Below are 25,488 nucleotides of genomic sequence, written 5' to 3' on the forward strand. Positions count from 1 at the left end.
GAGCAATAGGGATATTTTTCTTAACAAATGGAACACTAGCTTTGCCAATTAGTTTGTAGCCCAAATATGCAAAGTGCTGATACATTTACTTTCAGTATCACCTTTCATACCTACAGTAGAATTGGGTTACAGACGTGTATTTCCATATTGCTCTGACTTATATAATTTTTAGAGGACACATGATGGACATATGCCTGCCCTGCGCCTCAACACATGCAGATTGTTCCATGCCATTCATGGTTTTGAAATAGCTGCCTCTTCATATATCAAAACTTGTGAACATATATACTATGTAATTGAAAATACTTGCTTTGTGTGTGTGCATGCGTGTGTGTTCCTGCATATAGATACAGAAATATGATTGCCCAGGCTTCTCTTCGTATAAGTAGCTTTTGATCGTTTGGCTGGAAAAAGGTATCTGCCTAATGGCATGTGGCTGCTAAGTTATGTCTTACGTGTTTTCTACTGAAGCCATTTTTATGCAATTGGTAATGGCAAAACAGGCATGATTGCCCACATACTTGAACAACAATGTCATTGCATTGCCTATTGGATTTAAACAAAATGAAAACAGTAGTAGCAGACAAACATGGTACTGTGCAGGCATTTCTGATAAAACAGCTTGCATTTTTACTGTATTACATACATTATGAAAGAACGAAATGCAAATGTATGGCAGGTTTTGGTTTACCAAAACTAACCTTCAGTATCTTCTCTTTTGTATTTACTGAATTGTTCTTTCATGCAGAGGCCTTTGGGGTCTTCACAGGATGTTCTCGTATCAACGTCACCCAGAATACCAGGGCACACACCAGAGCACTGTGTAATGTCTACTTTTTTTTCCAGAGGAAATGTACCTAACTGACTAGAAGGTATAAAAAAATTATTCCTTTGTAATTATTTCTTTTCGATTTCTCATTTTGTAAGATTGTTTGCCAAACCAATACAATGCAAAGACAGCCGTAGTTGTCTTCTGGAACCAGTACGCCGACAACTTCCAAGCTGAACGCTATTTTTTTAGATAAAGGAATAAGTATTATTCCAGCCTCTATGAAACGGCTATTATTACAAAGAAACACACTTGCTTTAAGCGAATTTAAACAGAATCAACAGATTAGAGGCAAAGTCTATTACTAAACTGCCACCCATTCTTCGCAAAAATCTCCATGGCTGTCAACTCCAAGCTCGACAAGCCCCTGGAATAGTGTCCCGATCCTCCTCCTTTTGAAGTAGAGCCTAAAAATCCAGCATGTGGCCTTAACAAGCTGAACGCTATAATGCAGATTGATGCTCATGTGCGGTTTGTTTTCTTTATTCAGACGCACTCACTAACATAATAATAGCAGCTAGCCAAACTATAAACAAACGACTCAATCACCAGGCCTATGCATGCGTCCCCCCGCCCGCCGCCTGAGATCAACGCGTACAGCCACAGCGGGCGCGCGGCGCGTCACTTTTCCTAGTATTTCAATAAGGCTTGGCAATGCACACATCTGCCTCATTTCATTTGTTTGCATTATCACACTATCATATAGACAAATAGGGGTATAGCGTGACTCAGAAAAAACGTAGAATCCAACAGTTGATCCGGTCTTTGGAGGAACGTCAGTGAAATAAATTCTATCTACTGCTACAATGCTTTCGTGATTATTACATGCAATTCTTTGACTGATTGCATTTTTAAAAGAATTTCCGAACTGCAAGAAATGTGACAAAATTATTTGACGGTCTGAAACCGTGTTAAACGCCCAAGGAAGTTCGAGGTGCTGCCAGTTAACCTCTTAAAACTAAAGCTCCTCTCAATATGCGACAAAAAAATTTGGCAGACGAAAACAATCAGAAGGAAAGAACTACATCTGATTCTCAGATGTAATCGCAGACTGCGTTGGTGAATTCTGATGTAGATGCCTTTCCACCAAGATCAGCAGTTCTGTACTTCCCATCTGCGATGGTCTGGAGGATGGCGTTGTGGATCCGGTCCGCTTTGTCATTGAATTGCAAGTGGCGCAACATCATGACAGCACTCAGCATAAGAGCAGTCGGGTTCGCAAGGTTCTGGAAAGAATGAACAAACCATCCAGTATGGTTAAATACTACATTGAGACGTTAACAGGAGGAACATGCCAGACAACTTTCAGGTCTAGAGGAAGCATTAAGGTGTATATCTAAACAAGTATAGTAACTAGTATAGTAGAGTAATGAACTGCATCGAAACATTACACAGAATCATGAATCAAGAAGTGACGCTACTGATTCCCTAACACAAAAGAAGCCAGAGGCAAACACAATAAATTATGGTAAAAAGGGGATATTGTTTAAAGACCAACTCACCTTGCCAGCAATATCAGGAGCAGAACCATGAACAGCTTCTGCCAGACAAATGCCACCTTCACCAATATTGCAACTGGGAAACAAACAAACAGATGTAAGCCTTCGCCATATCAATGCTCAAATTGACTGAACTTGATAGAAGCTAGTCTACCTGGGTGTTAGGCCCAAGCCTCCAATCAAACCAGCACATAGATCACTAATAATGTCACCATAAAGATTCGGCATCACTAATACATCAAAAAGACCAGGATTCTTCACAAGCTGCAAGCAGATGCAGTTCATAATCAGTTGAGTCTTTGTCAGCGCTGCTAGAACAATAAGAAAGATAATTGATTCCAAACAGCACAAGCCTGATGATTCAGGCAGGCTGCCAATATCACGAGCGCCCCAACAATCAACAAAACAATGGATACAATCGACTCATAGAACATACCGTCATACAGCAATTGTCGATGATGACCTCCTCATATTGAATTTCAGGGTACTTCTCTGCCACTTCACGGCAACACTACAAGCAAAACAAAAGTGAACAAAACATAACCTCTCAAGAAAAAAGAAGAAATGTAGCCCATGCCTCCATGGTTAAAAAGAAGGAACAACAGTAGGTCACAAACCTTCAGGAAAAGGCCATCCGTCTTCCTCATAATATTGGCTTTGTGGATCGCAGAGACCCTTTCCCGGCCATTGGCCTTGGCATAATGGAAAGCATACTCTGCCACTCTCAAACTAGCTTGGCGGGTAATGATTTTCAAACTTTCAACAACACCTCTCACAACCTGGAGAAAAATCAGCACACAATGAAAAAGAGTCCAGCTCAGAATAATAGAAGCAACGTGTCTTTAAGAAAGCCTACCTGATGCTCAAGACCACTATACTCTCCTTCAGTATTTTCACGAATTGTCACAAGGTTAACATCATCGTATCTGGTCTTGTAGCCTGGGAGGCTGTTGCAAGGTCTGACATTGGCGTAAAGCCCAAGTTCTTTCCTTAATGTAAGATTCAAAGATCGATGGCCCTTTCCAATAGGTGTAGCCATAGGTCCTTTCAAACCAACTTTGTTTTTACGCACCGACTCCAGGCTTTCCCATGTCAAGAAACTCTCTGTTCTGGGATCAACTTCTGTACCAACATAATGTTCTTCCCATTCTATTGGTACACCTGCAACATTGAATACCTGGAATAGCAAAAAAAAAACGAAAATATTAAATCAAGACATTATATAAACAAAGATACTTTCTCAGATATGTCATGTATCAATCAAATTCATTCACTAATTAACAACATTAGCACAATCAGCACCATTGTATATTTCAGTTGAAAGCCACGGTTTCACAATTGAAGTACTCAGCTTCGAGTTTTCAAGCATTGAAAGTTCATGATCAGACTATATATAATCAAAGATCAGAATAGTTCTGTCTGAATGTACACGCCGTAAGATTCATCCCACAAAAAATTAAAAGAGATGCGAACTAGGAAGAACAATTTGCTGTTGGAAGGTGGCAATCTAATGAATATCACTTCATACGAGCAAGATAGTAACATTGTTCGACCATTAAAAAAAAAGATGCAGCTGTAAAGGTGTCACCATATAAGACTAAGGAGTTTAATCTCAAAATCCTAGCTACCAATTATCAGGAAACATCCGACAATAGTTCCTCAAACTTGTAGCAAGAAAAGCTCTCTTAATCCCATTCCAATATTACTAAGATAGAAGTTAAACTTCCAAATGCATTGTAATCTTGTGTCCTCATTAGGACATCAAAGACTGCAAACATTCCCGAGAATCCAGCGGTGCCCTTAGCAGTGAAAAAAAAGGAGTGGCAGCATTCAAAATCAATTTAAGCATTTATTCAGACTACGTCCATAAAAAATACTAAACGTAGGAAGAAACCCCCACAGTAGTCATATAAGGGCAACAGGAGCTGTATATCTTTGCAGACAAACAGATTGAGATATAAGAAAACTCTAAGCAAGGTTAATGCAATAAGAGTAGCTAAAGAGATAAGTTGTGTCCCTGGGCACAATAAAGCAGCATGCCACATCTGGCACAGTGCATTCACAACAAAATATGGTTTAGGATAGGAAAATGAATGAAAGAAAAGAGGCAGAAAGTCGCTAGGACTAAACGGAGCTCAATACAACAAAGTGGAGTCGTCCTGAACTATGCCCTTGTGTTTCAACTTCTAAGCCTGTTTAACCCATTAGTTTAAAACCCACACAAATTGATGTGATGTAAAAGGCAAGAGATGAGCTATACGCGACAGAGGTTATCATAACGGAAATGGCAAAGAAAACTTAGGCATGTGAAAAGCATCGGAAGTGAAAATATAAATATTAAATTTATACTGTAGTGTATCCTCTGACTCTGTATTTTGACGTTTGGTAGGAAATTATATTTTCAATTATGGCTTTATTTTTCAGTAGAGATAGCAATGGTACCACCTGATGTCAGATGAAGATATTATTGCTGATTTTTTTGAAAAAAGAAGTTTTTTTTAACTTTGTATGGCTTCCTCGCCATATCACGACTATTCCAATTCGAGAGGATTCAAACAGTTAAATTATACACAAGTAACATAAATAACATTCCCCTGAAGAACACGGCCTGCGCCAAGTTCTCCAGTTAGAAATATTCAAAACTCCTGCTGTCAATAATAGTGTCTCCATGTCATTACCCAAACTATTATATTCTAATGCTTGATCAATCTCTATAAACTATAAAGGAAACCTTATATAAACTAATCTGACATAGCAGTAGCAAACACGATAGAGCTTGCAACTTAATTACTTCTACAATATTGTGCAATCCAGGATTATTTGTCTATCGCAATGTTAGGTCATTTCAAACTGTAACAGACTCAATCTCTTCCATAACATGTTAGTGTACATGTAAGGTGTAGCCACGATATTCCTTCAACACATATTATCTTTCAACCACAGCAAACCTAGAAATTAATTGATCTTGTTTTTCTTAAGTTACTTGGTTTAACCATGGGCTTAATTGTAACATATATTACCGCTTCAAGTTCAATTAATGATAGAAAAAACATTTTCACAGTTCTCTAGCCTAAACTCGGTAGTTAAGACGCCAGAAAAAAGAGTCAGCCACAAATAATTCCACAAGAAGGCAATTAAATAACCAGTACACTATCCTTCCTGGCGTGGACAATATATCCCTATAGCTTCAAAACTAGAATTAGTTTTCCATCAAACAAACAAACTTGCCCATTACATGAACGCAGTCCTAATTGTATACTAGGTGTAAAAAATACAGCGCACAACTTCTCCAAAGCGAACCGAAATTCCGTACCTGCTTGACCGACTCGGCGATCTCAGGCCCGATGCCGTCGCCAGGGAAGAGCGTGGCGCGGACGGTCTCCCCAGCCTCCGTGGAGAACGGCGCCACGGCCGGGGCGAAGGAACGGCCGGTCACCCGCGGCAGCACGCTCCCCTGCAGCAGCCTCCGGAGCGCCATGCGTGCCCCCACAACCCTGCAACAGCCAACAGCACGCGCGTCAACCCTAATTGTCGCGGAACCGCACGCGCTTCATCTGGTGCCTATAAACACAGCCGATCAGGGAGACCGCCCGTCCCCACGCGCGGAATTCGATCGCGCGAAACCCTCCAGATTCGCGCGAAACTCGATCGCGCCAAGAGACGCCCGTCCCCCGATCGAACGGGAGGCGATCCTAGGAAGGGAGGGAGCAGGAGGAGGTGCGATCGGATGAGGGGGAATGTACCGGAGGACGAAGATTCGCGAGGGTTCGCGGCGGCGACGGCGGCCGCTGTCGACGGCGGCGGCGAGAGATGGGTGGAGAGGGGAGAGAATGCTAAAAGGGGGATGCGGAGGAGAGGGTGGTGGTGGGAGGAGAGGAGACTTCTTCTGAGCTTCCTCCGATTTATCGGGCCGTCGATATGGATCGGACGGCTGGGGTTGGGCAGGCCAACGCCCGTCGATGGTGATTCTTCTTTTTTTTTCTTTCCTTCTTGCGCAAGCAGGAGAGAAGATTTTGTGTTTCTTTTTTTTTCCCCAGGAGGGGAGGAGAAGATTGTTTTAGAATTGGCGTTGGACCCCAATTTTTATAAAATCTTATTAATCGACCGCAAAACAAAAAATTGTATTCCAAAGTCCACTGTCGTTTTGGCTTTGGAGACCTTCGTTTGTAATCTTAGTTGGTTATTTCAAATATTTGAATCTTGTTATTTCGTTTCAAGTGAAATCTTTCTAGGCATAATAAATAAACATATACTCCCTCTGTTGCAAATTATAAGTCATTCGAACTTTCTTGAAGAGTCAAATTATTTTATGTTTAACCAAAATTATAGAGAGGATCGCAAAAGTTTATAGCACCGAATAGATATATAATGAAAAATTATTTAATGAAAAAACTAATGATAAATGTTAATATTTTATTGTATAAATTTGGTCAAACTTGAGATGCTTTCAAGTTGGAATGAATTGTAATTTGGAATGGAGGGAGCAGGTGAAACCAATCATGCGAATGTATTCGTTAGGAGGTTCAATCAGGCACTATGCGCTTAGAATATGCATATTTTGCAAGTCAAATCGAACATCTCTTCCAGCCTATCCTTTTGTTTTCAGTTCTAGCAATTCATATGGGTTTCCTCTACAACTTTGTATTATTTTTTTTTCTATGAATACTTTTGATTAAATAACGATACAAAGGGAAGGTTTCCTTTTGATCCTTTAGTTTTGGAAGGAGTTTTAGAAGATAGAAGAAAGAGTACCACAAGGATAAGATAACTAGCAGTGGGCCTATAAGGAATGAACAATCGTAGTACTAAGCACTGTGGGGAAGTTTCATAGGACAATTTCTATTTTCCAATAGTGCCATATCGTCTAAACTATTTTTCATTAGTGGATGGAATCATACTTCCAATGCATAATTTCATGTCATGGTTTTATAGGTAAGCCATAGACTTTAATGAAAATGCATTTGATTGGACACAACTCGTTCAAATGAAACTTTGTATTTCTTAATGATAGTTTCACCACGTTTCATAATATTGAAAACAGTCTACACATAGTTGTCATTCATATGAAACCTTTTTCTTCTCCATCTTCATCGATACTCTGACGTATCATCGTACTTGCTCATGTGTCACTCCATTAATGAGAATGAAACCCCACAAAAATGGCCTAAGCTCATCATTTTTTTTGAACCATGCTTCGTTATATTAGTGAAGAATTAATGGATTATACTATGGCTGCGACAACTTTCAATAAAAGCTAGATAGGTGCACTTCTTCCAGGTTTCTGCAGTTATGTAATTTATACGAGTCTTTGCTTTGCACAATGACTAAATTTATTATCCACAAACCTATAACAACGTAAAGAGAATAGTATATACGATGGGCATCACTTCAGAATTAGAGTCATTTCGATGCATGTATACCTCTTGCATCTTACCGCCCGTATCTACCGCCTTTGTTGAAGTCGGATGAATATCCCAAAGCATTTGCTCTATCTTCCCTCTTCGTGAGCTCCGTTATCATTGATGGATGTACAAAGATCTTCAGGATGGTGAAGTGTAGTATAGATAGTGAGCAATAAAAGCTTTATGAGAGCAAAATATTCGTACATAATCATCCTATGCATATGCCTTGTCACGATGCCGATTTTGTTTTATGATGTCGCGTATGCTAGACAGAAAAAGAGATAGAACGGAAGATGGACTTAAGATCATTTTATAGGTCAAAGAAATTAGAGGTTGTGCACATATACTTATGATCATCGTACATGACAGTACAAAGTATGATTAGAGGTCCCTCAAATTTTGTGTTTTCTTTTCTTTTTTATAAAATTACAAATACCTTTCAAAAGTCACTTTAAGTTTTAAACATGCGCTCTAAGTATGTATATACCACAGGTCTAACCTCATTGTAAAGTCTTTTAAGTTTCTTATTGGATATAATATCAATAGATCCACTATGATATGAACTCAAGTGTCTCATCCAAGGTTAAATGATAGAGGGTGTTTTACGTGGATCTAGAGGGAGAATTGTAATGGCACACCTGATGGGATGCAACTACGGGTGGTGAAAGGGACTAAAAATTTAGCCTAGCAAGTTTAAATTGAGCATAGTAAGATCCAGGCTAAAAATACTTGTTTTTGAAAAAAAGAATAATATCTAAATTAGATTGTGAAGAAAACATAGTGGCCAGGAATCCACGATCCATTGTAACTCGGTCACTCTTGATGCAGTACTTTGTAAATAAAATCATTCTAGCATATCTTTTACATCCCAACGATTTACATGGAGCACATTTTTTTATCACTTACATGGAACACTTGACTACACATCACTATGTGGATGTAACATGTCGATATGACGTATAGAAAATCCATAAAGAGAGGATTTGCCACCGGAGGAGAGTGCAGATCTTTTTTTTTTTGGTCGTTTGGGTCCAAAGAAGCGGTCAGAATTTATTTTAAGCTCTGCATGAACCCATGTATTTATACTTCAGGTGGACGTGTTCGCAATTTTTTCCCTGTCGGAGGAGAAAAAGAGCAACACAAAAAAGTGGTGCCTAAACCTAATTCTGCAGCTGGGCCCAAAGAATTCGTAAGCCCATCCTAGAAAGCCCACGGCGGGCAAACCCTTGGTTCCCCGAGTCTATATAAGGACCAAACCCTAGCTTCCCCACCCTTCTACCTCGCAGTCATCCCCGAGAAGGAGCCGCCGCCGCCGCGCAAACCCTAGCAGGCTTCGCCGCCGTCACTCCTCCTCGGGGCGCAACCATGGTGGCCACAAAGAAGTCGGTAAGGACTCATTCCTTTTCGCTCTCCTATCTCACGCCCGACGTCTATCACATCCTCCCGTTGGTCTGTCGCGGTTTCTCGCACGGAAGCATGAGATCCTGGTGCATTCCGCTTGGATCGCGTTTCTGGGCTTTCCGTTTGCTGCTCTGGGCACTAATTCTTCGTTGTCTGATGTTGTGGTGGTGATGTCTGCGCAGAAGAAGTCCACGGACAACATCAACAACAAGCTGCAGCTTGTTATGAAGAGCGGCAAGTACACGCTCGGCTACAAGACCGTCCTCAGGACTCTCAGGAACTCCAAGTGTAAGAAAACTCTCCCTCGCCTTCCTACCTGATGCGTACCCTTGCTACCATCATTAGTTTGTATGCGGAACTATGTTGCTATGTCGTAGTTTAATTCTTTGTGAAGGCGAATCCATGCTGATGGTTAGGTCTATGTAGTAATTTGTTGCCGCGCATCGTAGAAACTGATTACCGGTGGATCTCATGGCCACTGTGTATGAGTAGATGCCATATGAATTAGCCACACTGCCGCTCTTTGTTGATAGTGACTTCCTGCTGTGGGTCATGATTAATTAGCTGCTGGTGGCTTATACCAATATGTAGTGGTAGTCATACATTTTCTCATTCCTACTTAATTTAACTTTTACATGTCAATATGTGAATACGGCTTTGAGAGAAGGAGAATAGGGTATTGAATCCATGACACAGCCACCACAACCTCATGGCTCCATGGACTACCGCAAAATTATTCTCTGGACAACGTATTTTTGGACATGTTATCTAAAATGATGTTTTCTCCTATGATTTAACGTTATATGAATGGAGGATATGATGATCCTTTCCCCAGATGATCGACAGTGAACATACTGTGCTCTATAACTTCTCTTCGGAGAACCAAGCCAGAATTCTGATCCTTAGTTTATACGGCATTGTATTTTCTTGTTTGACCTGTAGCGAATGTCATATACTGCCTTTCCCTTTTTCCTTGTCAGAGTTTATGCTTTTGGTGTTGTGTAAGAGCTCTCTTGATTGTGTTGCATACCTTGGAGGATATGATGACCCTTTCCCCAGATGATCGACAATGAACATACTGAGCGCTATAATTTCTCTTTTGAGAACCAAGCCAGAACTCTGATCCTCTGCTTTTTTATGTTCTTGTTTTTGGATTCTTTGAAGTAAATTATCGTTCCTAATTGTGCTTATTATATTTACTATTTAATCTATTTGCTCATAGCTCACTTCAGATGTTCATTACTCTTTGTTTGGATTAACACAGCATTCTTCACTTTTATTTTCAAAAAGATCTGATTGCTTATCTAGTTTAGCGTTGAGAACTGATTACCAATGGATGAATTGATATGGCCATTGCGTATGAGTCAACGCCATATTGAGTCTCCCCGTGTTGTGCATACTGTACCCGTGATTGATATCACGGGTAATGCTCAAGTGGGGATATCCTGTCTGTCCATTCTTTACCTTAGTTTATAGTATTGATCTGTATGTGAATAGTGTTAATGTTGAGTATAATTGTTTAGGAATTATCTTGTTTAACCAGTCTTCTTGATGGTCTTACCTGCTCAACTCTTTTTTTTGGTCTAAGCTTTTCCCATGGCACATCTTTCTTATTTTTTGAAGTATGTGAGGATGTATAAATTTGTACTGTACTCTGTCTCTCTGCTTGTAGAAACAGAATCATAACCGTTCCACTGACTCCATTTCCTGTTTCCTTAATTTGTTTAACATGCCTACTTGTCTATTGATTACAGCGAAGCTGGTGATCATTGCTAACAACTGCCCTCCCTTAAGGAAGTCTGAAATTGAGTACTATGCTATGCTGGCTAAGGTCACTGTTCACCACTTCCATGGAAGTAAGTTTGCAAACCTGAGTTTTGTTTTATTGATGTTGCATGATTGTTGGTTTATTTCTATGATCTAGTCTAGTGTTGATTAATCAACAGTTACGTATTCTACATTGTCACTTTGATTGTGATTGCCATTGTAGCCTAGCTAATTGCAGAAAAGCAACTACTATTTACTTTTTTCTGTAATGACTAGTCTTTGCTAGGCTCCATAATTACAAGTTCGGTACTCAGTAGCTAGTGTTGGACTTTTGATTGAAATAGGATTGTGGTTCTTGTGAGCTCTCACTGTTTTTATGACACTGTTCTGAGTGTAGTTGTGTTTCCTTGTACCAGACAATGTTGACCTGGGTACGGCCTGTGGTAAATACTTCCGTGTGTGCTGTCTCAGCATTATTGATCCAGGTAACTTACTCTTGTTGCATTTCTGAAAATGATTCCAATAACATGTTTGGATACACCAGAGTTTGTAATTATGTTGTACGTCATTTTGTTTATTCTCAGGTGATTCTGATATCATCAAGACTACACCTGGTGACCAGTAAGGAAGCGGCATCTGTACCCCTTCTCTGCATCCGTCTGTTCTAGTGTAGTAGTGGATCTTGCTGGACTTGTTCTTTCATCTTAAATTGTGTTAAACGGCATTTACCTGCCAGTAAACTGAGTTCTTGGGAACATTGTCTTGGATTGAAAATTTTGTCCCTGGAACTGACACTTGCAACGGAAGTTTGGCCTATGGTCGGCACAGATCTGAGTTCAGTTTTTGTTGCTCCGATATGATCAATTTCGTGATGATTATGCGTCACCTTCCTTCAATTGTGTGCGATTGTTTTGCTTGGCTTCTTTGACAGGATCCCAAGCGAGTTCAACCCTTATGCGGTCGTGCTGGTGTTTGGTTAGCTACTTAGCTTGTAGACGTTTGTCTTTCATGTCTAGTAGACTATCCTTTGATAGTTTGGTTTTACCATATCGTTGTGGTGTGTTTAGTCCTCGTTCACAATACCCAAGCTTGCGATATTGGATTGTAATTTGACTTGGAAAAACCATAAAAATGTCAATTGCCTTGTTTCTTGCCACGCGTGGACAGAAGTGGTCCTTGGCATCTATGTGCTCAATGCATGCCTCACTGTTGCCTTCTCCACTGTCACGTTGGCACCTACCGGCGGCAAGTGCAAGCGCTTCTGATCATTTGAAGCTTGTGGACGCCTGTCGAAACTTCAATTTCGCCAGGCACGCATGGTCAGCTATGCAACCATGAACTCACGAGATGTGTCACTTCTGTAAGCCTTTGAGCTAGGATTAGTGGCATGCTTTCACCTACTTAGGGTACCTACTTTAGTGAATGGCATGTTCAGCTACTTTTATACCTTCCTTGGGGACGAGAAGATCCAATTCACCATCTTTCCCTCTTTGGACATACGGATCATAAGTATCATGGATATAAACAGCTGGCCTGTTTGGATTGCTGGATTATAAGGTGATTGAAGGGTTAATTGTATCTATAATCTCAGACTAATAGGATGGAGGGACATAGCAGGATTTTTTTTAGCTGGTTTCTATAATCTGTATAAGATCCAAGCATAACCTTATTCCTTGGGTTCAACCTGCATGCTGAGGAGCTGTGTGGGTCTGCATTCACCTTAGTGTCTCACTTTTGCCTTGGTATATGCTAATCACTTTCTATCTCAAATTTGCTCTCTGCGGATGTTTGCCTTATTTGTTTTGGAAGTCTAAGTACATACAACCGTGGCTCGGGACAATTGGTCAATAAAGTCTAATATTTACGACGCCAGAAACGAACCGTTCAAGAAAGGTTGGACATTCATACTGAAGCTCTGGGTGAACGCTATTTCCTGGAATGATCAAAGTTGGCTTAATAATTTTCGCGTATGAAGCTGGGGCACACGGCCATGGAGGACATAGTGGCACGTGCCTTTGAGAGGACATAGCGGCATGGTGTTGGCTGTCGCCACTGCAGAGAGAGCAGCGTGCAACCTTTTTTCCTGACTTCTCATGGATCGTAAACAAATTTCCAATTATCTTCGCAACATTGCGTGCTCCAACATTGGGGGCTCCATCGTTCATTCCCATGGAGACGGCTATCCTGCCCTGTCCACAGTGATAGATTCGGGAGCAGTACTAAAGGATGCCATTTGAGATCTCGCATGTGCGGTAGCATTAGCAGTCAGGGATGGTCTGCGAGAAGGCTTGGTGCTCAGCATTCAGTACTCGACTCACAGCGAGCATATGGCATGATGTCCATATTTCGAGAGCCAGTAGTATCCCAAGTCTCATATTCTTTTTTGAGATAATATAGTCTCAGCTTTCGCCCAGAAATCCCAGAATACAGCAGTACATCACACTAATAAAAAAAAACCGAAGCAAAAAGCCGGAAATGCATTGGGCTCTCCTAGGGTACTCCAGGCCGTGACAGGCCAACCGGCCCGTCAAGATAGCTTCGTGCGAGAAAGCCCACTTGGCACGCGCCGATCCAGGCCGTCCGTGCGCATCACGAACCGTTCGATTGGGGACACCGCGCCGGAACGAAAACCCTAGACCGCCGCTGCCTCTTGTCTCTGCTTTATATAAGGCCCGGGCGCCCCGTTTCTGATATCTCGTCGCCGTCTCTCCGCCGCCCCGCTCGACCTGGATCGGAGTTGTTGGGTTAAGGTTCGAGATTTTGCGGTTTTGCTGTTCGATTTGTCTTCGCGTCGCAGCCGCTGCCTCTGCTGTTTGCCCTTTTCGCCACATTGATGCCGCTGAATCTTTTTTTTATTCCTTCGGTTATTCTTTTTTGTTTGCCGTTCTTGTTGCTGCTCGGAGGGATTTCGAGGCTGTTGTTGGGTGGGTGCAGATGAGGAGTCACCAGTTTAATGGGTAATTTGCATCTGAGGCATCTCTGTGATGTTACACCCTTTTTCACCTTGGAGATCTGATGCACCCTCCGTCTCCATCCAATCCTTTGAGCATATGGCAACTTCTCGATTTAATCGACATCGCTAATCTCTTTGAAATATCTTGTTTCTTGGGAGGGAGATGAAATGATGACGAAATTGTTTCCCTATTGGTTTGATTGGCCGCAATGATGGCTCAAACTGTATTAGCTCTATCTGATCATCTCCCGTGGCCTATTTCTCCAAGTGAATGTTCGTTTTTTAGAAGGATTTGTAACTATACATCAAAACTGTTTCGCTAGCTTTGGGTAGCAGCTAAAAAATGAGCGATTACAACGGTTGATGTAACTGAGCTCGAAATCTGCAATGATTTTATTACAGCATACACATTGATAGGCTAACATTCATTGTTCCGTGCTTGTGTGTGATGGGCGGAGATAGCAATACTGGTTTGTTAGTAGGGCTTCCAAATCTGGGTTCGGAATATGCTTGCTTTGCGATCTGCGATTCAAAATACGTGAAATTTCATACTAAATGTCAGGATGCAGATGAGGAGTCAACTTTTAATGGGTAATTTGCATCTGAGGCTTCTCTGTGATGTCACACCCTTTTTCACCTTGGAGATCTGATGCATCATCAAGTGACAATGTTTTGTTTTTGTTTTCAAAATTTTTCATTCTGTTTTACTTTTCTATCTCCAACATTTTCAAAATAAATTGCTTGATTTGGAATATGTTTGAATGCTGGTGAGAGATGGTATGATGACGAAATTGTTTCCCTATTGGTTTGATTGACCGCCATGATGGCTCAACCTGTATTAGCTCTATCTGATCATCTCACCAAAATTATCAGCTGTGGATTTGACAATGCTTGGTGGGCGTTTGGTTGCTGGAGCTAAAGTTTAGACCTTGTTCAGTTGATAAAGTTGTTTGGAGGTGTGAAATTACTGTTACAGCATTGTAGTGTTTTGTTTGTATTTGTAAATTGTTGTCCAAAAGTACAATAAAACTGTGCAATTAGTTTTTAGTTTCGTCTACATTTAGTACTCATGTTCCGCATGTTCCACAAGTTTAATGTGATGGAGAATTTTTCTTTTTGCATAGTGATAAAGTTGGGAGTTGCGGGTGAACTAAACAAGAGCTTAGTCCGTGTCACATACGAATTAGGAGAACTAAATGAGTTAATTATAAAATTAATTATAAAACTACTAGCACAGATGGAGGTTAAACATTGAGACTAATCTATTAAGTCTTAATAATCAAATGGTTATCGTAGTAACATATTGTGAAACATAATGTGAAATCATGGACTAATTAGGTTTAATAGATTCTTCGGTTTAACCTTATGGTTTTGAAAATAATCTATATTTAATACTTCTAATTAGTATCTAAATATTCGATGTCACAGTGGTTTTCGATGTGACAGTGGTTAAAATTTAGGGGAGGAACCAAACACCCGTTACTAGTGTGACAGTGGTTAAAATTTAGGGGAGGAACCAAACACCCGTTAGTAACGTCTCAAAAAGACGCATTGTTTTCCATCCGATGGCTTCTCTATAAGGGATCTGATAATTGCCTGCAAAAGAGTATCTTATCTAACCCGCTGTCCTTTTCCCCTGTGTATTGTCAATTGTGTAACAAGGGTCACTGCCTGTCTGGGTCACCATCTTATCTTATCTACGGGGGAAAGCAGGTGGCTTTGTTTGCACAAGTTGCCTTCACCTCATGTCACTGCGTTTTCCTCGTGAAATCAAAGACTTGAAGAGGCACCCAGCATATATGTGTTCCAGACTGTTGGCATGTTCGCTTCAGCTTATAAGCCGGCTGAAAAGCTGAAACGGTTAATTTGTTAGGAGAGGGGCTGATAAGCCGGCTGAATAAGCTGAAGCGAACAGGCCCATGTATATGCAGCACACTTTCATAACCTCTCCACAAAGAACTAATCATACCACATAGAATCTCAACAGAAACTGAAAAAGAAAAGAAACAGTGTATTAAGTTGGAATTGGGCATCTTGGAGACAGGAGATGCCCATGTTTTAGGTGCCCCCGTTCTATCATGGGATCGGGTACAACAACCTGCAATTATAAGAGGGGACGCTGCTCTGGTTAGATCTTAAACGCCATCAATGGGAGGGGGGGGAATCTTGTTACCAAGTGATTAAGATTCCTCGGGATTCTCAGGCCAGGAGCAGAGATTCCATCCGCTGGCGTCAGTGGCCTCTGGCAGCAAGCATCCTCGTGGACTGGCTGGTCTCGTTCGGCCAATCGACAGGGATCTTACACGTGGGCGTACACCCACCGTTGGGTGAGGCACGGCTGCAACCAGGATCCCGTGAAAAAGACGGTGACATGGCGTAATTACTTGAGTCAATCGTCAAGTCCGTCAATGTTCCAGCCAGCAGGCTACGTATCTGTATGAGGTATGGGTATGGTTACTCTGAATGCACTGGACCAGTTACTTTCAGGCAACTAATTACCATCTCCTCTAAGATCCTTTGCTACTTATCCATCTGGACCTCGTTTCAGTCTTTCAGAACACTTCATATCAAATATAAAAATGGCCCTGCTATTTATCTATTTTTCTGGTTTCGCCTATCTATCAAATTGGTTTCACTCCGATTCCCTACGAGATTCGTTTATTTTTGTTGGGTTCAAAAAAGGGCATACAAAGAAAAACCACTGGCCGAGCATAAAATTTGAGTGATGGAGATAGAGCCACGGAATTTCCACTTAGAGATGAATAGGGTCCCAAAATAAAAGCTATGGCCACATACCAGAATTGTAGCAGCTGATCAGTGGAAGCTACCGCTCTCTCGGTTCATGAAAATGGGCAGCTTGCCGAGCTCCTCGTGACCTGCCGCTGCGCTGCAGGGACAATTCCATGAAAGGAACCCCTCGCATCACAAGATCCCATCATGCTAACGAACAAGCAAAAACTCATTTAACCTTAACCTTTCTTTAGAAGCTTTCAAATATGAGAGGCCCAGCTATATATGTGAATAAAAAATGATAAGAAAATCCAAGCAGATGCCATGCTAACATGCTATGCCATACCATCCCTATACGCCTGCTTCTCGATGACATGACGGTGCACCAAAAATGACTCGCGGCTTGAGAGACGCCGTGGCATGCACGCAAGGCCACGCCTTTTTCCCATTTTCCCTGCCTGCCTTCACAAGGGTTCTCCTTCCACCGATATCAAAGCGATTCGGTACAGGTGGTCACGGTTCTACGGAAATCACAGATCAGGCCAAACGAAAATGACAGCCCAGTGTCTGCAACAAAGATCATAGTAAATAAACGGAGCAGCTCAGCTTAAAGCTCAGAACAGGGAGGCTATAGCCTTCCAATACAACTGGTAGCCAGTGGCCAGTTTTTGGAGACACTACTAGTGTTGATTGATGTGTCCCTAGCAGTGCTAGCAGTAACATGCAAGGGGGCATGTGGCAGGGCAATTGCAGATTAACAACTAGAAGATCGTGACTCAACTGTCCTTTTAAAATAAGGTTTCAGGGAAGAGGAGGTCACTGGTGCTATTCTGCACAAATCACTAGACAAATACAAGATGTCGATCGAGGCTAATTGATTACCCGATTACTTCTAACGAATAAACTAATTACCTTTGCCACCAATAATGGAAGGAGGAGGTATTCCTGGTAATTCAAACGGCAGGTCAATGGTGACGCAGAGCAGAACTCACCTTTGCAGTTAGCCCCACGCCGACGGCTGTAGGTTTCAGCTGACTTTGGGAGATCAATCAGCAAGACCTGATATTCCATTCGCCACGCGATGACAAAACAGCATGAAAAATTTTCTGCAGTCTGATATCAGCAATGGAGGTCCTTTCACCTGTTCTTCTCCGTGTCCTGCAGTCATGGGGTCATCAGTGGTTGGTTAGCGTTGGCAACTTGCGTATGGACATTTGAACTCTTAAGCAACCATCACCTTCAGGAATAGAGCGAGAAAACGACTATTGCAAACTATATGTAAAGACATAACTTTACTTTATTCCACCCAATGAATATAACATCAGATTCCACTAATAAAAATATCCAAGATTCCCATGACTTTTCTCCCCTACCATATAGGCACGCATAAAAGTTATTCAGTAAAAGATCAGCATCGTTTCAAACGGTGCTGAAACGTGTGGGAGGTGTGAAGGTATAACTACTATCTGCTTAAAAAATATATCATTAATTTGGAGAAAGATTAACAAGGATGGGTGAGAAAGTTGTAGACGAAAAGCAATTGAAAAGGAAAGCAAACCACCGCAGCACCATCCAAAGGACTTTATGGGCTTCATCAAATGACGGTTGATGGCTTACACCGAGATACATATCGATACCCACACTGAAATGTTTATTTGTGTTTGCAGCTGCCTATTTTAAGCTGCAGGACAGTCAAGTACGGGGGTCCTTCCAAGTTCCCACATATCATTCTCCCAGAGAGAAGGCCGTGATATCTTAGCTTCCAGCTTCCAAGGCTTCGTCTCTGATGACTGCTCAGCCATAGAGGAAACCTTGGGTGCTGGCATGCATCGGTGTCAAGGATAAAGATCTATCAGATGGCCATGGATGGTCCATCTTGCAGATCCATCTCGTGGTTTACATGTTTTGCAGCTTGTGTTCTCCTGGAGTCCATTGTTTCTGCTCATTCATGGTGCACTCCACATCCCAGGCCAAGGCAAGAAGCAAGGTTCAGGCAGAAGACAAACAAGTTCTGGGAGTACCAGGAACAGAGTAATACCTGGGTCGAAATAAGCATGCCGTTCAACTTGATGTCTTGTATCAATGGTACCTGCACAAAGGTAGGATCAATCGCAAGGAAAACTGGCTCTCCTGTTCATAGTCAAGAGGAGGAAGATGCAAGGCTTGATGGAGAAGATGAAGAAGACAGAAATGACCCAGTCCTGCCCATAAGGAAAAGAATTTCCTTGACAAGAATGTCGGAATCATCAGTATGGGTGACAGGCCAAAGTGGATCGATCTACGAGAGGTTCTGGAATGGGGTGATGTGGGTGATTGCTCCTCACGAACTCCCTACTTCAGCTGGCTATGCCACAGCAACTTTCATTGTGAATACAACTATTCTTGCTCTGTCAGAGGCAGGAATCCTTTACCAGGTAAGTTGATCCCCATGATCTAAGAAAGAAACAGTTCCAGCTTATTCAAACTCAGGATTCTAGTTAGCTTACCACTGCTATTACTATGTCATACGGGTCATCCTTGAAACTTTCTCTTGAAGTGTTCTAGTTATTATAGAACAGTGGTTCATTACCTTTTATTTTTTTAAAAAATCATCCCAGTCCACTTTGATTATCTTTCTGGAGTGTCCTTAGTGCATACATGTACTCAAAACTTGAGATACTGACAAAAGAGGAGCAGCTGTAGTCATCAATAGCAGATAAAATATTACAGGAGTTGTACATGAGCAAAAGTATCGGAGAGTTAAGAGCACAATAAAAAATAATGAAAGTAGAAGAGGAGCAGAAAATGTCCAGATTAGGGTCGTACAGCCCTCGTAATGTCACAAAAAACATGATTGACCACCAAGTAAACTGAAAAGATGTTCGGAGTATTCTTTTTTTTCTTTTAAATTTGAAGTCATGCTATTTGCATTTCTGAAATATCAAATTATGAGATGGAGATGTGATATAAATTTAGAAATATTAGTCAGTAAAATGAACACATCCAAGAGAAATTGATTGCCAAGATCAATTCATTTAATTGCAATTTAACTCTAGTATTTCTACATTTTTCAGCTACAGCTAAATGAGCATGCCCAGCCTATCTGGACAGAGATGGCATTCAACTCTGACCAGCATTTCACGAATCTTGGATTAAAAACACAAAGTCAAACTATGCGTATAAGAAACGGGATTGTATCCAATGATGGAAGGTGAGTATCTACCATACTACTTCCTTCTAAGTACAGTTGTGCTTCATTATCTAGTTAATTTTAATCAGCTAATATGCATTGACTGACAGATGCTTCTTGATCAGGAAGCTTTACCTATCTATCATGAATGGGTCCCTACTTGAGGTCACAGAAATTCAGCCTCTAAGGTATGAAGCTGTAAGCCTTTATTGCTGTATTACTGAAAACTCATCCTCTTAGCATGACTGTAGCATCTAGCTCAAAATTCATGAAAAATCATATGAATGATGAGGTATAATAAATGGTAATGACATCCATTTATACTCGTTACTGACTAAGGAAACACCAGTATAACATTTAGACGTCTGAAATACACACCGTGTGCTTATTTCCTAGAGTGAAATGTTGTTAGTTGCTGTTCCTATTAAATCTAATTATGGAATAAAAAGATCTACATTTTCCTCATTGCTACGCATCACTATCATGAGTTCATGACCTACTAAACACATTACTAATGCACAGGTGGAACTTTCATGGGCGTCCTCCAGGAGGAGATGTATCATACATATCTGATGCTGGAAATTTGCGACCAGGGACTTTGTTCACAGTAAGGTATGCTAAACATGTGATCTTTAGGAGCAAGGGGAAGTGCCTTTTCAGTCTACTTTAGAAAGAATACAGTTCTAGAACGTCCAACTTTGCCCAGTTCCTGTCCTGATCAAAGGCTGAAGCACTTCTAGTTAGCATATTTTTCATCCCTTCATCTGTGGGTGCATTATAAAACTAGAAGACCCTGATAGCCTAAACAGTACAAATGATAAACATCTTAGACACGTTCAAACTGTACTCACTAAAGTTATTTATCCAATAATAAGTGGCATGGTTGTCAAGAGTCTCTTTTCCATAACCTGCAAGGTATATTTGTTCAAATTGTTGGTCCAATGTTAAGATTTGATAATGCAGTGCAGTTCCACTGGAGACCTGTACGAGTTTGACAAAGGAACAAAGCCATCATGGAAAAAACACATATGGAGTGAAGAACTGGCAGGAAGTATTTCATTAAGTTCATCAGCTGGCTGTGCTTTGCATGGTTTGTTAGGGTCTAACTCAGTGTCCCTTTTCCTGATATCCAAGGTATGTTATAATTTGTTTTATCATAGTGAATCCCAGATAACATAGATGCGATATATTTGAGAGCTTGAGAGCTCACCCACAATATAAACTGACCACAAAAGAAAATTCTCTAATCCATGTATATTATGAGTTCCAGGCAGATGATTTATGAAGCTAAGTCACTAAAAAGGAAAAGAGCTGCATATCCTTAGTTGGATATCCAATAGCAGAACAGTGAAAGTATGGTGCCTCGCCAGTATGAACATTACTATCTACTAGGCAATTGAACATTGATAATGATTTAAGCTCCATAAAATTAATTACAAATATGCAAAAGGAAGAATGAAACGAATTCTGGAATGATAGAGTCATAGCTAATGCCTCCTTTTCTGTTGCAACAACAAGTTTTTCCACTTCTATTTGTTAAAGATAGTTATAGATTGGCAGGATGGCCTTTTAGTGGAGCGACGCTTGCATAGAAGGAAGTGGAAGTGGGATAAACATGGAGCTCCTATGGGTCACAGACTCAGTTCAGTTGCAGAAGTTCAGCAGGATGAACTCAATGACGCAACTTCTTTGTTTTTTACAACAACCACAGGAAAAATATTTGAGTATCAGGTTCCAAAATATACAGGTACTACTCATTGAAGACGTTCATTTATTTGTGTCAAATGTCATTCAAGTCAAATAAACAAATTAAAATGATAGTATTAATGTTTCAAGAACACCAAGGGTCTAGGAGGAACTAGGTAATTATTTTTCACTAAGAAGAAAGGCACACAGATTCAAGCTTATTCAGCTTGAAACATTAGTATATCCAAAACAAACCAATCAAACTGGATTAAAAATTCTTGCATAGCACTATATTGACATAGTTTATCTTTGGAATAGGTGGGGCTCAAAGCAATAAGATAAGAGGACAATGGTTAAATCACATGTACCCTGAGCATGCAAAGGTTGCAAGAAACGCTCGAGGTGTACAGGTTCAAGTTGGCAGAATGATATTCCCACTAGATGATGGTAGGCTTGGGGAGCTGCATTTTCCTGGGATTGGAGGTGCTGATTTTGGTCCAATTCCACAAAGTACAGTAAGAAAAAAACTATCAAACAAGTATGAGTGGTCCATCCTAGATGCACCAGAAACAGAAGGTTGGAATGCAGAATACTGCATCGAAGAGCATGGTCCGACCAATTGTATTACTGGAGCAAAGAGTATAGCCACAGACACTGAACCAAATGACTTGAGCAATACCCAACCTTCCAGGAGGCGCAAAGTAGAAGAGAAGCAGCACTACTTACATATTAACAGCCACCAGAGTGATGAAATTGAACCATACAACTTTCTATCAAGAAGCATTGATCTTAATTTCCACATGCGAGTCATGCATGCAGACAGATCACTTTTTCTTATAACTGACAATGGCTTGACTTTTGAATATCTAAACAGCAATGGCATTTGGTTGTGGTTAAGACATGAGCACACTACAGCCATGAAAGGTACGCTGGGAAGCTACAATGGCAGCTTGTATCTTGTCGACGTGCATGGGAACTTACATATCAGAGAAAGAAATGGAGATGAACTATTGTGGATTAACTGCACAGCAATGAAGAAGGGAAGACACGTTGCAAGTGGGTCTCCATGGGATGGCATCCCTGGTCTATTGCGCAGAATGACGACAGATGATGCACTCTTCTTTGTTAACAAGCGCGGCAGGCTGCTACAGTTCATGGTAGAAGTTCAAACAGAATTTAATTTGAGTCATGATAGCCTTGTTAGATGAAAAGCTCATATTTAACATTTTCACTAGAACAGTGGAAATAGCTGAAGATTTAAAATTTAAAAACATAATGGCTAAATAGTATTAGTTCCCTATTTGCTCCACAAAACATATTTCTTTTTCTTTAGAAAAACAGATAGTTCTCTGTAGCCTAGCAGTGAGCAACTTGGAAACAATGAAGAAAATTTAATGCAGGATTCATGGTAATGATATGCATGCATGTCACCCAGTAATCTGTAGTACACTAGAGAATCCGCAGGCAGGATTTCTCAAATAGAGAACAGAAACAAAGAACTCAAAACATCATATAAAAGTACTCTGGTAAGTACTAGCCTTTAATTTTTCAAGGAAGACACAACATAGAAAATCATAAATATATCATTGACTTCGTTCTGAAAGTTGGGCCTTCTATTCACAAGTTGATCTTGTTTTATTCTGCCATCCATCCACTATTTCCATGATCTATTAGTATGTGCAGAAAATGGAATAGCTAAGAATACAAATTCAGGCAGTAAAAGATGTCTAAACATGCAACTCAGATTGCTTATAGTTAAAGGTGCAGTGGGTCAGATAGGAACTAGAGAGATTGAACTTCTCTTATAAAAACATGATGATTTATCAAACAATTCAAAAGCAAGTGTGATATAGCACCGTTAGTAAATTGTAACCGAAAAGAACAATTGTACAGGGACAAATCACAGGATGGATAGAGAATGAGCCGATGATATATTTGTCTTATTAGCTCCATTAACTAATTTTCCTTTACCCTCATCTTTTAATTACAATGATAAAAGAAGTGAAGTCACTATCATATTAATTTTTCAACACGACCCTTTGCCGTACACTCATACTAACTGTGTCCCTAGTTCCTACTCTTCAACAATTTCTATTCAACATAAATCAATTTACCAACACACTACCTCATATTCAGTAATGCAGTCATACTAACTAAAATTTTCTGTAGAAAAGTCCCCCTTGCCTAATGTCCGTTTACGAATGTGCAGGTTGCTTTGCGGAAATTCAAGTGGAAGGACTGCCACAGCCCTCCTGACACCAAGATTGCATTCATAGTGGACCAGGAGGTCTTCAGAAGAAACATCATCTTCGTGGTAGGCCGCAACGGTCGCCTGTACCAGTACAACAGGATAACAGAGCTATGGCATAGGCACTACCAATCGCCTCACCTGATCCTCTCGCGATCCCCAGGGACGGCCATGCGACCATCGCCCCTGTCCCTGGCCGGCTCCCTCTTCATGGTGTCCGAGCACGGGGGCCTGGTGGAGTACCACTTTAGCCCGCAGGACGGGTGGGAGTGGGTGGAGCACGGGACGCCGCACCGGGACGTGACCCTCGTCGGCGCCCCGGGCCCGTGCTTCGACGGCTCGCAGCTGTTCGTGGTCGGCTCCGACGGGCACGCGTACCGGCGGCACATGGAGGGGCGGACGTGGAGATGGACCAGCCACGGGCACCCGCCGTCGGAGCCGGCCGCCGCTGACGACCAAACCTGCGCCACGCCGGGCGCCGGCGCCGGCCCCGGCGCGCATCACACGAACGGCGGCTTCAGCGGGAGCTGCGACGGGAAGGTTCGCACGAATTAAGCTGCATGTTTCATGCCAGGAATTTAAACCGCATTGCCTGGTGTGCTGATGGCGCTGTGGCATTTGGGCGAACAGGTGGCGGCCGTGCGGCCGGTGCCGTTCTCGGGGGACGCGGTGGTCTTCGAGCTGCGAGACGGCCGGGTAAGCACTAAGCGAGCAACCTCACGCGAGCTGCTCATGCTCCTGCTACGCCTGATGGCTTGCCAATTGCCATTGCGTTCCATTGCAATTTGCATGAACCAAACCATGGAAGTTGAGCGTGGCTTGCCTATTTACCTGTGCCTGGTGTGGTTCCGTTCCGTGCAGCTGGCGGAGCTGCGGCGGCCGCCCTCCGCGGAGGGGTGCGGCGGGTGGGAGTGGGCGCGGATCATCGGAACGCCGGCCAGCGCCTGCATGACCAGCTACTGGACGGCCGTTGCCACGTAGCCGCCGCCGGCAGCTGGGGCGCAAGGCTGGCTCCGCTGCCGGTTGATAGCGAGGCGGAGTTCAAATTTTGAAAAGGGAGAACAAAAGAACCGTTGATTAGCCAGCCCGCTAACGCCGTGAAGCTAGCCCACTGTGTTGGAGGAAAAGAACTTTGCTTGCTGTGGCACTGGCACGATCACATCCACGTGCACCCAGGCCGGTTATCCTCACTAGAATTGGGCCTCCCAAGCAAGACAGCAGCAGAAAGGAGTACTGACCTTCAGAAAGTTCAGCTTATGTGTAATCTTACATCACATCACATCACATCACATCACATCATAGGCGAAAATAGTGAGTAACAGCTTAATGCTTTTGTGTAAATTCCTCCCTTAATTTCGTAATGTGCATGAAGTATTACTCCCTCCATTCCAAAACTCATTCCAATTTTCCTGGAGAGTCAAAACATCTCAAATTTGATCAAATTTATACAATAAAATTCTAATATTTATGAATAAGTACCATTAGTTTCTTCATTACATATATTTTCATAGTATATCATTCGATACCATAAATATTTGTGATCTTCTCTATAATTTTGATCAAACATAAAATGGTTTGATTCTCCAAGAAAAGTTGGAATGACTTATAATTTGGAATGGAGGGAGTAGGTTGGAAACCAAGGAACAGCAAGATACAATGTGCATGGAAAAGAAGAGTATGCTGCTAGTAAATAATCTTGCTATATGCTGAGTCCGTGAGATTCGTTAGACCCTTGCGCTAAAAGCTTTTGGGCAACTCAAATTTTCCATTCTCGGATCTCTTGGTTTGTTTTAGCAATGAAAGT

General features: G+C 41.6%; 3 protein-coding genes, 1 long non-coding RNA gene and 6 other non-coding genes across 13 annotated transcripts; 8 read left to right on the top strand and 2 right to left on the bottom strand.

The window, feature by feature from the left end:
- Positions 1-1,532: 1,532 nt before the first annotated feature.
- On the bottom strand, positions 1,533-6,224 carry LOC117854932 (isocitrate dehydrogenase [NAD] catalytic subunit 5, mitochondrial). Its single transcript, XM_034737192.2, has 8 exons — positions 6,072-6,224; positions 5,642-5,822; positions 3,185-3,505; positions 2,946-3,107; positions 2,765-2,839; positions 2,483-2,592; positions 2,332-2,404; positions 1,533-2,055 (listed from the first exon to the last, which is right to left on the bottom strand). The coding sequence occupies exons 2-8, from the start codon at positions 5,804-5,806 to the stop codon at positions 1,864-1,866; spliced, it is 1,098 nt and encodes a 365-aa protein (XP_034593083.1). The 5' UTR covers positions 5,807-5,822; positions 6,072-6,224; the 3' UTR covers positions 1,533-1,863.
- A 2,733-nt stretch (positions 6,225-8,957) lies between these two features.
- LOC117854935 (large ribosomal subunit protein eL30) lies at positions 8,958-11,737 on the top strand. The gene is made up of 5 exons (XM_034737194.2): positions 8,958-9,116; positions 9,314-9,419; positions 10,886-10,987; positions 11,315-11,383; positions 11,483-11,737. The coding sequence occupies exons 1-5, from the start codon at positions 9,096-9,098 to the stop codon at positions 11,521-11,523; spliced, it is 339 nt and encodes a 112-aa protein (XP_034593085.1). The 5' UTR covers positions 8,958-9,095; the 3' UTR covers positions 11,524-11,737.
- LOC117859376 (small nucleolar RNA Z103) lies at positions 9,942-10,035 on the top strand. The gene has a single exon (XR_004641174.1). It is a non-coding gene; the product is annotated as a small nucleolar RNA Z103 (small nucleolar RNA).
- On the top strand, positions 10,166-10,259 carry LOC117859375 (small nucleolar RNA Z103). Its single transcript, XR_004641173.1, has one exon. It is a non-coding gene; the product is annotated as a small nucleolar RNA Z103 (small nucleolar RNA).
- A 1,637-nt stretch (positions 11,738-13,374) lies between the features above and the next one.
- On the bottom strand, positions 13,375-18,026 carry LOC117856118 (uncharacterized). The gene is made up of 3 exons (XR_004640614.2): positions 17,574-18,026; positions 16,648-17,148; positions 13,375-16,284 (listed from the first exon to the last, which is right to left on the bottom strand). It is a non-coding gene; the product is annotated as an uncharacterized lncRNA (long non-coding RNA).
- LOC117859413 (small nucleolar RNA Z101) lies at positions 13,824-13,922 on the top strand. The gene has a single exon (XR_004641204.1). It is a non-coding gene; the product is annotated as a small nucleolar RNA Z101 (small nucleolar RNA).
- Positions 14,013-14,098, top strand: LOC117859415 (small nucleolar RNA Z102/R77). The gene has a single exon (XR_004641206.1). It is a non-coding gene; the product is annotated as a small nucleolar RNA Z102/R77 (small nucleolar RNA).
- Positions 14,412-14,509, top strand: LOC117859414 (small nucleolar RNA Z101). The gene has a single exon (XR_004641205.1). It is a non-coding gene; the product is annotated as a small nucleolar RNA Z101 (small nucleolar RNA).
- Positions 14,624-14,709, top strand: LOC117859416 (small nucleolar RNA Z102/R77). The gene has a single exon (XR_004641207.1). It is a non-coding gene; the product is annotated as a small nucleolar RNA Z102/R77 (small nucleolar RNA).
- A 222-nt stretch (positions 18,027-18,248) lies between the features above and the next one.
- On the top strand, positions 18,249-25,159 carry LOC117856117 (uncharacterized). 4 transcript variants are annotated; one of them, XM_072294166.1, is made up of 10 exons: positions 18,251-18,995; positions 19,635-19,771; positions 19,861-19,938; positions 20,273-20,362; positions 20,719-20,884; positions 21,311-21,497; positions 21,755-22,593; positions 23,646-24,224; positions 24,315-24,380; positions 24,546-25,159. In XM_072294166.1, the coding sequence occupies exons 1-10, from the start codon at positions 18,438-18,440 to the stop codon at positions 24,663-24,665; spliced, it is 2,820 nt and encodes a 939-aa protein (XP_072150267.1). In that variant the 5' UTR covers positions 18,251-18,437; the 3' UTR covers positions 24,666-25,159. The 4 variants fall into 4 exon arrangements, with proteins under 4 accessions (XP_034594444.1, XP_072150267.1, XP_034594445.1 ...); XM_034738553.2 differs by having other exon boundaries at positions 18,249-18,995; positions 24,315-25,159; XM_034738554.2 differs by having other exon boundaries at positions 19,876-19,938; positions 24,315-25,159.
- Positions 25,160-25,488: the final 329 nt, after the last annotated feature.

The sequence above is a fragment of the Setaria viridis genome, chromosome 5, assembly GCF_005286985.2.
Source record: "Setaria viridis chromosome 5, Setaria_viridis_v4.0, whole genome shotgun sequence".
NCBI classification, from domain to species: Eukaryota; Viridiplantae; Streptophyta; class Magnoliopsida; order Poales; family Poaceae; genus Setaria; species Setaria viridis.

Bases quoted from the DNA above. Each gene is read 5' to 3' on its own strand.
- LOC117854932 (XM_034737192.2), bottom strand. From the start codon at position 5,806: ATGGCGCTCCGGAGGCTGCTGCAGGGGAGCGTGCTGCCGCGGGTGACC. The intron at 3,108-3,184 runs GTAGGCTTTCTT...ATTTTTCTCCAG, and splicing joins ATAGTGGTCTTGAGCATCAG to GTTGTGAGAGGTGTTGTTGA. The intron at 2,593-2,764 runs GTATGTTCTATG...ATCTGCTTGCAG, and splicing joins TCGACAATTGCTGTATGACG to CTTGTGAAGAATCCTGGTCT.
- LOC117856117 (XM_034738553.2), top strand. From the start codon at position 18,438: ATGGCCATGGATGGTCCATCTTGCAGATCCATCTCGTGGTTTACATGT. The intron at 18,996-19,634 runs GTAAGTTGATCC...TACATTTTTCAG, and splicing joins AGGCAGGAATCCTTTACCAG to CTACAGCTAAATGAGCATGC. The intron at 19,939-20,272 runs GTATGAAGCTGT...ACTAATGCACAG, and splicing joins ACAGAAATTCAGCCTCTAAG to GTGGAACTTTCATGGGCGTC.
- LOC117854935 (XM_034737194.2), top strand. From the start codon at position 9,096: ATGGTGGCCACAAAGAAGTCG. The intron at 9,420-10,885 runs GTAAGAAAACTC...TATTGATTACAG, and splicing joins GACTCTCAGGAACTCCAAGT to CGAAGCTGGTGATCATTGCT. The intron at 10,988-11,314 runs GTAAGTTTGCAA...TCCTTGTACCAG, and splicing joins TGTTCACCACTTCCATGGAA to ACAATGTTGACCTGGGTACG.